The sequence below is a fragment of the Bufo bufo genome, chromosome 4, assembly GCF_905171765.1.
Source record: "Bufo bufo chromosome 4, aBufBuf1.1, whole genome shotgun sequence".
Classification (NCBI taxonomy): Eukaryota; Metazoa; Chordata; class Amphibia; order Anura; family Bufonidae; genus Bufo; species Bufo bufo.
Genome location: NC_053392.1, coordinates 250,489,970 through 250,502,193, shown reverse-complemented (window position 1 = coordinate 250,502,193; position 12,224 = coordinate 250,489,970). Strand labels below are relative to the sequence as shown.

The 12,224-nt window shown below is 41.3% G+C and overlaps 1 protein-coding gene across 2 annotated transcripts in view; it reads left to right on the top strand.

The window, feature by feature from the left end:
* The window catches only part of FYTTD1 (forty-two-three domain containing 1), a 40,569-nt gene extending 29,082 nt beyond the window's left edge, over positions 1-11,487 (top strand). Inside the window, exons 6-9 of one of the 2 annotated variants that reach the window (XM_040428474.1) lie at positions 5,603-5,658; positions 5,849-5,917; positions 6,057-6,174; positions 10,524-11,487. In XM_040428474.1, the coding sequence (XP_040284408.1) occupies positions 5,603-5,658; positions 5,849-5,917; positions 6,057-6,174; positions 10,524-10,619 (339 nt within the window). In that variant the 3' untranslated portion in view covers positions 10,620-11,487. Of the gene's footprint in view, positions 1-5,602; positions 5,659-5,848; positions 5,918-6,053; positions 6,175-10,523 lie in introns of both variants that reach the window. The other variant, XM_040428473.1, reaches the window with a different exon arrangement.
* Positions 11,488-12,224: the final 737 nt, after the last annotated feature.

Sequence of the window (12,224 nt, the reverse complement as noted above, 5' to 3'; positions counted from 1 at the left end):
ACTGAACCTTTCAAAAACTGAACTTCTTGTCTTTCCCCCATCTACTAACTCACCTAAACTTGATATTTCAATTTCGGTCTGCAGCACTATTATAACTCCTGTGCAACATGCCCGCTGTCTTGGGGCCACATTTGACTCTGATCTTTCCTTTGTTCCCCATATTCAATCGCTTACACTCTTGTCGTCTGCACCTCAAGAATATCGCCAGAATCCGCCCTTTTCTTACGGTGGAAACAGCAAAAACTCTTGTTGCCTTGATTCATTCTCTTCTTGACTACTGCAACGCATCACTCGGTCTCCCTCTCACTAAACTCTCCCCCCTTCAGTCTGTTCTAAATGCTGCAGCCAGGCTCATCTATCCATCCAACCGCTACACTGATGCTACTAGCCTGTGCCAGTGCCAGTCACTTCACTGGTTGCCCATCCACCACAGAATACAGTTCAAACTTCTCACCCTCAGTGCTGCACCTCCATATATCTCCTCACTCATCTCCATCTACCACCCTACTCGCGCTCTCCGTTCTGTTAGCAACCTAAGATTAATAACCTCCATAATTCGTACCTCTCACTCCCGTCTTCAAGACTTTTCTCGAGCTGCCCCTACTCTTTGGAATACTCTGCCTGGAATACTAGGTCAATTCACAACTTCTTCACCTTCAAACGTGCCTTAAAAACACATCTTTTCAGGCAGGCTTTTCAAGCTACCTAAAATGACTTTTCCCAGACTAAACCTTTCCCCCACCTACTCCTCTGGCCTAAACTCGATCCTCTAGTAGTCCCAAACCCGAAGCAGATCGGCTGGCACCGCTCCTGTCAGTTCAATAATGGCTCAAATCCTACTTATCACAATCAACTACCTTATGTGTCACCCCCAATTCCTCATAAATTGTAAGCTCTTGCGAGGAGGGCCCTGACTCCTAGTGTTTCAGTTGCATATTAGCCAGTTAAGTTGATTTTGTACATGAACCCTAGGAATTTGTAAAGCGCTGCGGAATATGGTGGCGCTATATAATTTTTTTTTTATTATAATAAGTGTACATGGATATCACAGACTTTCCGCTTTATTAGGGGATACTAAACTGTAGATGTAATTAGCACCAGCTGCGTCCATGGAATCCTTGTCTCAGAGCTGAGGGATACACGAATATATACTTTAACCGCCTCCAGACCGCCGAACGCAGCGACGCGTCCTGGAGGCGGTCTATTCATTCCTCCTGGACGCATATACGCGTCCTCTCGCGAGAGGCGAGATTTCCTGTGAACGCGTGCACACAGGCGCGTGCGTTCACAGGATCGGAAGGTAAGCGAGTGGATCTCCAGCCTGCCAGCGGCGAGCGTTCGCTGGCAGGCTGGAGATGCGATGTTTTTAACCCCTAACAGATATATTAGACGCTGTTTTGATAACGGCGTCTAATATACCTGCTACCTGGTCCTCTGGTGGTCCCTTTTGCTTGGATCGACCACCAGAGGACACAGGCAGCTCAGTAATAAGTAGCACCAAACACCACTACACTACACCCCCCCCCCTGTCACTTATTAACCCCTTATTAACCCCTGATCACCCCATATAGACTCCCTGATCACCCTCCTGTCATTGATCACCCCCCTGTAAGGCTCCATTCAGACACTTTTTTGGCCCAAGTTAGCGGTAATTTTTTATTTTATTTTTTTCTTACAAAGTCTCATATTCCACTAACTTGTGTCAAAAAATAAAATCTCACATGAACTCACCATACCCCTCACGGAATCCAAATGCGTAAAAATTTTTAGACATTTATATTCCAGACTTCTTCTCACGCTTTAGGGCCCCTAAAATGCCAGGGCAATATAAATACCCCACATGTGACCCCATTTCGGAAAGTAGACACCCCAAGGTATTCGCTGAGGGGCATATTGAGTCCATGAAAGATTGAAATTTTTGTCCCAAGTTAGCGGAAAGGGAGACTTTGTGAGAAAAAACAAAAAAAAAATCAATTTCCGCTAACTTGTGGCAAAAAATAAAATTTCTATGAACTCGCCATGCCCCTCATTGAATACCTTGGGGTGTCTTCTTTCCAAAATGGGGTCACATGTGGGGTGTGGCGGAACCCGCCTCGCCACTGGGCATTGGAGAGGCCTGGCTGCCCGCCTCCTACCTGCTGACTATGGCCCCTGGTGAATTGGTACGTTTGAATGCAATATTTGGGCATGTGGTATTTTATATTGCTGCTACTGACCCTTTAATGGCCATCCGTGGACATGTTATGACTTTTAGGAACAATGCCCCTTTAAGACTGTGTAGCAGATTGCATTCAGGCTGTCTTAAATAGTATGTATGTTATTATGTGTTCGGTTAAATTGTATATGTGCATGCCAGGGTTCAAGTTAGTCCATTACGTTCGGTAATTGTATTTTGTGGATTTCGTCTCAGACAATGCTTATTGTGTTGGTTAATTACATCTCAGACAAGGCTCATTGTGTTTTGTTTATTGCGTTACAGACAGAAGCAGAGGGAAGGGGATTTTGTGTACAATTGCTGGGAATGTTTAAATACTGTAGATACATATGATTGGTTGTATTTCAAAACCCTGTGGGCAGTACTATGTTCGTGGATTGTATGTAAATGAGGCTGTTGAGTTTAAAGTAGTGTGCTGTGTCCAAATAAAGTGAGTTCCTGTTTTAACCCTCAAGGTGAAGTGTCGTCTCATTCTTGGGGGAGGATTTATTGCATGCTGTCCCAGTTTGACTGCTAGGAGTGAAAACCTATTCGTATGGTTCCTATTCAACTGCCTACAGCATTCATATGCTTGGGAGAGGATTTATATGCTGGTTCGGTGATTGTGGTGTCTGCCAGAGTGCTTGGAAGCCTCAGGAAAACGCTAGGCGCATCCGTAAACGGAGGTACTCAGTCGGGGTGCCAGGTGATTCGTTACATGGGGTATTTATACTGCCCTGGCATTTTAGGGGCCCTAAAGCGTGAGAAGAAGTCTGGGATCCAAATGTCTAAAAATGCCCTCCTAAAAGAAATGTGGGCCCCTTTGCGCATCTAGGCTGCAAAAAAGTGTCACACATGTGGTATTGCCGTACTCAGGAGAAGTTGGGGAATGTGTTTTGGGGTGTCATTTTACATATACCTATGCTGGGTGAGAAAAATATCTCAGTCAAATGCCAACTTTGTATAAAAAAAATTGGAAAAGTTGTCTTTTGCCGAGATATTTATCTCACCCAGCATGGGTATATGTAAAATGACACCCCAAAACACATTGCCCAACTTCTCCTGAGTACGGCAATACCAGATGTGTGACACTTTTTTGCAGCCTAGGTGGGCAAAGGGGCCCACATTACAAAGAGCACCTTTAGGAGTTCACAGGTCATTTTTTACACATTTTGATTTCAAACTACTTTGCACGCATTAGGGCCCCTAAAATGCCAGGGCAGTATAACTACCCCACAAGTGACCCCATTTTGGAAAGAAGACACCCCAAGGTATTCCGTGAGGGGCATGGCGAGTTCCTAGAATTTTTTATTTTTTGTCATAAGTTAGCGGAAAATGATGAATTTTTTTTTTTTTTTTTCTTACAAAGTCTCATATTCCACTAACTTGTGACAAAAAATAGAAACTTCCATGAACTCACTATGCCCATCACGAAATACCTTGGGGTGTCTTCTTTCCAAAATGGGGTCACTTGTGGGGTAGTTATACTGCCCTGGCATTTTAGGGGCCCAAATGCGTGCAAAGTAGTTTGAAATCAAAATCTGTAAAAAATGGCCGGTGAAATCCAAAAGGTGCTTTTTGGAATGTGGGCCCCTTTGCCCACCTAGGCTACAAAAAAGTGTCACACATGTGGTATTGCCGTACTCGGGAGAAGTTGGGCCATGTGTTTTGGGGTGTCATTTTACATATACCCATGCTGGGTGAGAGAAATATCTTGGTCAAATGCCAACTTTGTATAAAAAAAATGGGAAAAGTTGTCTTTTGCCAAGATATTTATCTCACCCAGCATGGGTATATGTAAAATGACACCCCAAAACACATTGCCCAACTTCTCCTTAGTACGGCAATACCACATGTGTGACACTTTTTTGCAGCCAAGGTAGGCAATGGGGCCCACATTCCAAAGAGCACCTTTCGGATTTCACCGGCCATTTTTTACAGATTTTGATTTCAAACTACTTCGCACGCATTTGGGCCCCTAAAATGCCAGGGCAGTATAACTACCCCATAAGTGACCCCATTTTGGAAAGAAGACACCCCAACTTATTTTGTGATGGGCATAGTGAGTTCATGGAAGTTTCTATTTTTTGTCACAAGTTAGTGGAATATGAGACTGTAAGAAAAAAAAAAAAAAATCATCATTTTCCGCTAACTTGTGACAAAAAATAAAAAGTTCTATGAACTCACTATGCCCATCAGCGAATACCTTAGGGTGTCTACTTTCCGAAATGGGGTCATTTGTGGGGTGTTTGCACTGTCTGGGCATTGTAGAACCTCAGGAAACATGACAGGTGCTCAGAAAGTCAGAGCTGCTTCAAAAAGCGGAAATTCACATTTTTGTACCATAGTTGGTAAACGCTATAACTTTTACCCAAACCATTATTTTTTTACCCAAACATTTTTTTTTTTATCAGACATGTAGAACAATAAATTTTGAGAAAAATTTATATATGGATGTCGTTTTTTTTTTGCAAAATTTTACAACTGAAAGTGAAAAATGTCATTTTTTTGCAACAAAAAAACGTTAAATTTCGATTAATAACAAAAAAAGTAAAAATGTCAGCAGCAATGAAATACCACCAAATGAAAGCTCTATTAGTGAGAAGAAAAGGAGGTAAAATTCATTTGGGTGGTAAGTTGCATGACCGAGCAATAAACGGTGAAAGTAGTGTAGGTCAGAAGTGTAAAAAGTGGCCTGGTCATTAAGGGTGTTTAAGCTAAGGGAGCTGAGGTGGTTAAGGAACACCTAGACCAGACATGCTCAACCTGCGGCCCTCCAGCTGTTGCAAAACTACAACTCCCATCATTCCCTGACAGCCTACAACTATCATCCTACAGAAGGGCATCGTGGGAGTTGTAGTTTTACAACAGCTGGAGGGCTGCAGGTTGAGCATGCCTGATCTAGACAATTCTCACACTGTGGAATTCATGTTCAGATAAGCCTCCACTTCTGCAGGTGTTGCGTATCTTCTAACTGTCTAAATATATCATTTATTGTTACAATAACATTAGCTCTCTTGAACGATGCAGCAATCTTCCCATGGACTTACTTCGGCCTACATTAAAAATCGTGAATATAAACCAACATTGCCAACCAACTTAAAGGCAATGAATATCCATTATGACTAAAATAAGTAAATATAACTGTTTACACTTCTGAAAAGGCATAACAAGGCTTGTGATTTCACCTTCATCATTCACATGGCCTTGGTGCAGTTGTTGTTTGCAGTCAAGGACTGGCAGCAACAATAATAGTGTGCTACTAGTCAACAGCTTAGAAAGTATATTCAAGTTGCCAAAGAACCGCTCTTGGCACCTGGGTGGGAAACTCCACCTTGGTAGTAAATGTAAGATGCTTAAAACAATTCAGGGGGTGAGTATCAAGTCTTATTATTTCATCTATTTCAGGTCCAGACACAAATGGACAGTGATCAGGAAATTGAAGACCTGAACAGAAATCGTGCGTAAGTATAAATAGTTTGAAGTGTTTGACTTGACAAAGAATTGCCTATGGCATGACCTGGTCCCTTTTCAGTCTAGTAGTACAAGTACATTACTAGGTTCATGGGTGTATGTCTCCCTCTGCTGTAGATGAACTGTCATTGCAAGAAAGCAGTGGAAGAATTAGTTCTATTTTCTTCTATACATTTTTAGATGGAGGACATCTATGAATAGAAGTGGTCTTCTGACTGTATCATTTGGTAATCCCTCAGCTGTACCAAGGTAAGTAGACAGTGTTCTATGAGTCATAGTAAATGTGTGGCAGTTGTTTTTTTTTTTTAAGTTTTGTTTTTTGGGCCTTTGTTCATATTTTGTAATTTGTCACAGAATTTATGCTTGTCATGTTTGCCTTCAACAGCAGTATGGGAACAATGTTGCCGAGACCTCCGCTTCCCTTTTTTTTGAAAAAGGAAGGTGCAGAACCCAAGGTTCCCAAGGGGGTTCAACTTGACTTTGATATAAACAGTGTTGCTAAACAGGTAACCTATTTAGTTTATTTACGGTGTTTTTGTTTTTTGTTGTTTTTTAAGCTCCACATCTGTAGACGAAACAGATTTTTGCATTTTTACATTCAAGGGCATCGGTCAGCAGATTTGTATCTGTGTAACTGGCTGGCTTGTAGCATGTGCTCTTGGCAACTGAAGACATCTGTGTTGGTCCCATGTTTATGAGCCCACATTGGTAAGAAAAATTAAGTTTGCAAATGAGCCTCTAGGAGCAACAGGGATATTGCTGTTACACCTAGAGGCTCAGCTCTTTCTGCAACTGCTGCGCCCTCTGCACTTTATTTGGCAGGGCCAGGCACTGAAAACATCATAACGCCTGGTCCTGTGAACATGAGACCAAAACAGATGCCCTGAGCTGCCAAGCACACATGTAACAGGTTAGCCAGTTTCTTAGGTACAAATCCATTGACATATGCTCTTTTAACCCCTTAAGGACTCAGCCCTATTTCACTTTAAGGACCAGGCCATTTTTTGCAAATCTGACCAGTGTCACTTTAAGTGCTGATAACTTTAAAACGCTTTGATTTATCCAGGCCATTCTGAGATTTTTTTTCCGTCACATATTGTACTTCATGACACTGGTAAAATGAAGTAAAAAAAATTCATTTTTATTTATAAAAAAAATACCAAATTTACCAAAAATTTGTAAATAATTGCAAATTTCCAAGTTTCAATTTCTCTACTTCTATAATACATAGTAATACCTCCAAAATAGTTATTACTTTACATTCCCCATATGTCTACTTCATGTTTGGATCATTTTGGGAATGATATTTTATTTTTTGGGGATGTTACAAGGCTTAGAAGTTTAGAAGCAAATCTTCGAAAACCCAATTTTTAGGGACCAGTTCAGGTCTGAAGTAACTTTGCGAGGCTTACATAATAGAAACCACCCAAAAATGACCCCATTCTATAAACTACACCCCTCAAGGTATTCAAAACTGATTTTACAAACTTTGTTAACCCTTTAGGTGTTCCACAAGAATTAATGGAAAATAGAGATACAATTTCAAAATTTCACTTTTTTGGCAGATTTTCCATTTTAATAATTTTTTTCCAGTTACAAAGCAAGGGTTAACAGCCAAACCAAACTTAATATTTATGGCCCTGATTCTGTAGTTTACAGAAACACCCCATATATGGTCGTAAACCGCTGTACGGGCACACTGCAGGGCGCAGAAGGAAAGGAATGCCATACGGTTTTTGGAAGGCATGTTTTGCTGGACTGTTTTTTTTGACACCCATATCCCATTTGAAGCCCCCTGATGCACCCTTAGAGTAAAAACTCCATAACAGTGACCCCATCTAAGAAACTACACCCCTTAAGGTATTCAAAACAGATTTTACAAACGTCGTTAACCCTTTAGGTGTTCCACAAGAGTTATTGGCAAATGGAGATGAAATTTCAGAATTTAAATTTTTTTAGCAAATTTTCCATTTTAATCAATTTTTCCCAGTAACAAAGCAAGGGTTAACAGCCAAACAAAACTCAATATTTATGGCCCTGATTCTGTAGTTTACAGAAACACCCCATATGTGGTCGTAAACAGCTGTATGGGCACACGGCAGGGCGCAGAAGGAAAGGAATGCCATACGGTTTTTGGAAGGCAGATTTTGCTGGACTGTTTTTTTGGACACCATGTCCCATTTGAAGCCCCCCTGATGCACCCCTAGAGTAGAAACTCCAAAAAAGTGGCCCCATTTTAGAAACTATGGGATAGGGTGGCAGTATTGTTGGTACTAGTTTAGGGTACATATGATTTTTGGTTTCTCTATATTACACTTTTTGTGAGGCAAAAAGGTGTTTTGGCACCGTTTTTATTTTTTGTTATTTACAACATTCATCTGAGGGGTTAGGTCATGTGATATTTTTATAGAGCTGGTCGATACGGACGCGGCGATACCTAATATGTATACTTTTTATTTATTTATGTAAGTTTTATGCAATGATTTCATTTTTGAAGCCAAAAAAATCATGTTTTAGTGTTTCCATAGTCTGAGAGACATAATTTTTTCAGTTTTTGGGCGATTACCTTGGGTAGGGTATGATTTTTGCGGGATGAGATTTATTGGCACTATTTTGGGGTGCGTATGACTTTTTGATCGCTTGCTATTGGGGATAGACCGATTATCGGTTTTACCGATATTATCTGCCGATATTCAGTATTTTGAACGTTATCGGTATCTGCATCTATTTTGCCGATATTCCGATAACGTATTGAAAAAACAGATCGCGCTGCTATCAGCGCTCTCAGTGTTCCCTCAGCAGCACAGGGGAGAAGGAAGCAGTGTCTCCCTCCCCCTGTGCTGCTGCCGCTGCCGCCAATGAGAGGAAGGAGGACAAGAGAAGGGGAGGGGTTATGGCCACTGCGCCACCAATGAAGAGAGATATCTCATTCATTCATATACAGGAGGCGGGAGCTGGCTGCAGAATCGCATAGCCGGCTCCCGACCTCTATGAGCAATAGCTGCGATCTGCGGTAGTTAACCCCTCAGGTGCCGCGGATCGCAGCTACCGCTCATAGAGGTCGGGAGCTGGCTATGTGATTCTGCAGCCAGCTCCCGCCTCCTGTATATGAATGAGAGATTTCTCTTCATTGGTGGCGCAGTGCGCCCCCCAGTATTAATCATTGATGGCGCAGTGCGCCCCCCACCCCAGTATTAAAAACATTGGTGGCGCAGTGCGCCCCCCCCAGAGATCTATCAGGGTGAATAGGACAAGGGTTCTAGTCCCTAAGGGGGCTAAAAGTTAGTAAAAAAATATAATATATTAAGTATAAATGAAAAATAAAGATTTACAAAAAAAAAACTACACGTTAACAATAAACATTAATTTTCAGCAGATTTGTGTAGGAATTTTTTTTTTTTAATGAAAATTCCCAGAATATCGGTATAAATTATCGGCTATCGGCCTGAAAATTCACAAATTATCGGTATCTGCCCTAAAAAATCTATATCGGTCGATCCCTACTTGCTATTACACTTTTTGTGATGTAAGGTGACAAAAAATGGTTTATTTAGCACAGTTTTTATTTAAAAATTTTTACGGTGTTCATCTGAGGGGTTAGGTCATGTGATATTTTTATAGAGCCGGTCGATACGAATGCGGCGATACCAAATATGTATACTTTTAATTTATTTATGTAAGTTTTCAAACAAAAAAAATGATGTTTTAGTGTCTCCATATTCTGAGCCATAGTTTGTTTTTTTTTGTTTTTTTGGGCGATTGTCTCAGGTAGGGGCTCATTTTTTGCAGGATGAGGTGACAGATTGGTACTATTTTGGTGGGAAAACGCCTTTTTGATCGCTTGCTGTTGTACTTTTTGTGATGTAAGGTGACAAAAAAATGTTTTATTTAGCACAGTTTTTATTTTTTACGGTGTTCATCTGAGGGGTTAGGTCATGTGATATGTTTATAGAGTCGGTCGATACGGACACGGCGATACCTAATATGTATACTTTTTTTCCCCCTATTTTTTACCAATTTCACCAATCAAATGACCCCCCCCCAGGCGTTGTGACAGGATGCCCGCTGAATGATTTCAGCGGACATCCTGTTCGGATTAACCCCCACGGCGCCGCAATCACGATTTAAACTTAGGACGTACCGGTACGACCCGAGTCCTTAAGGACTCGGGAAATAGGGCGTACCGGTACGCCCTAAGACCTTAAGGGGTTGAAGGGGTTGTCCAGGATTAGAAAAACATGACTTCTTTCTTCCAAGAACAGTACCACCCTTGTCATCAGATTTTATGCAGGATAGCTGCTCTGCCTATTAAAGGGTTTATCCAGCCCCTATAATGTCTCTCCTAATGCCCGGGCCCCTCATATAGATTATACTTATTCTGCACCGCGTCGCTCCTGATGCCTGTACGGCCGCCGCTGCATCTCCCTGTCTCGCAGATCAGAACATCCGGCAACAGGGGTGGGCAGCCATTTATAGCAGGCCGCAACAGGGACGAGCCTCCCTAGCATCGCGGGTGACACTAGGAAAGCTCGTCCCCCGTCGCGGCCTGCTATATATGGCTGCCCACCCCCATTGCCAGATGTTTTGATCCAAGCGAAGGGGGGATGATGCACCGGCAGCCGTGCAGGGAATTAGGGGGTACATTATAGGGGGTGAATAGCCACTTTAACTCCAGTGGATCTGAGCTATGATACCCACAACAACTATGGACAGGGTGCTGGTGTTTTTGTAAGAAAACAGCCATGATTTTGTAATCCTGGACGACCCCTTAAGTATTCTTGATTTCTATTTCTCACATTGTATGAGCTACGTTTTTCTGTGTGATATATAATTTTTTTAATTTTTTTTTTACTAGACTGGAATCACACTGAATGAGCGGTTCAAGATTCTGAAGGAACAAAGACTGTCTCAGAATGTGAACAAAGGAAGCAGATTTGTGACTGTGGGATGAGCTCTGGCCCTTGCCTAGGGCTATGCTCTGTTTACGTTCATTTTTGTATTTTACCTGACTTTAATGCAGAGGTCAAGAAATAATGTCTCCTGCACCAAGGCTACGGCTCTTCATATTTTTTTTTCAGAGCTATAAGTGGAGAACTTTCATATTGTTTGTACTGTGAAATACAGATAAAAGAATTTATAAACCGGAAAAGTGAAATGGAATTCTTAAGTGACTACTTTCAGGCCTTGGCTAGAGTTGAAATACAGATACAAAGTTAAAATTTTTATTTTGCTGGAGGAGATGGTTTCCATGTTATAACCTGGACTGTTGAGGTTTTCCTACACTGTTCTTTCTTGTACAGTTTTATGTATGCTCTACAACCTGTATAATTAATTTAGTAAATATCAAAAGCCTACAAAGTGAAGATTTACTTTATTTCCCAAATACTTCAATATGAGCAGAGGATCTTCTGCTGAAGTCTTGGTACTACGAGTGCCTACTTGTTATGGAATACCCACTCTCTCATTGGCATTCTGTTGGCTCCACCTGGAAGTTGGAACAAGGGTTTTTCAGCAATTATTTCTGATCTAAAGTATTAACACCCTTGCTGGGTTTGAGAAACAGCATTCTGCTTATTTAGATATAGACTGTTGGCAGGAATTCTGCCAAGAAGAACACTGTGAAGTGTTGCTTAGTAGCATTTTGGAAAATATCAATGTTTTGTTACCAGTTCGATACTTGAGGTTTTGGTTGAGATTACCATGCATACAGACTGCAGTTCTTGTTTGTCTTGGTGAATGACATTTTTGCTACAGTTAAACAATGTTGATAAAACAATATTGTATATCTTACCCTTTTCATAATAAATCATTCTGCAAGACTTTGTTCCTATACCGACATATATTGTTGTTTTTAGCAAATAGATTTTTATCTACTGGATAGGTGATAATTACTAGATTAGTGGGGGTTCAACTACTGGGACCAAAGATTAACCCCCTAAGACCTCATTCACACGTCTGTGATTTGGTCAGTGATTGTAAGCCAAAACCAGGAGTGGAGGCTACACAGAGATGAGTTATAAGGGAGAGATCTGCACCTGGTTTTGGCTGGAAATCGCTGACCGAACACGGACTGTGTAAGAAAAAAGGCCTTCTAGTTTTGCCTGATCTCTGCTTTGGAAAAAGGGCTTAACAGTTCAGCCCGGGCAACAGGCTAAAGACTTATCTCATGCTCTGTTGAAGGGATCTGGGCCCTGATTTATCATACCTTCACTCGAATTCTGGCGTCAGTCGCAAACATAGGGCTTTTGTGACTCTGCATTTTCACACCACTCCAGTTTTGTAATGTGGGTGTGGTTAGCTATGTTGATGAGTTTCGCTACAGATTTATCTTTTTTTTTTTTTTTTTTTTTTGCAACCTCACTCCAGGAGTAGGAAAACTGGAATAGCTACTCTAGACAAAAGTGTTTTTAGGTTTAAGGATAAGACAAATTTATCAACTAACATGAGACCTTTGATAAATGTGGCATAGAGTACTCATACGCAGACCCAAGCAAAACTAACTTCAAATTTTCCTCCATGATAAATTCCCCTCAAACAAGACAAGAAACACACTGCA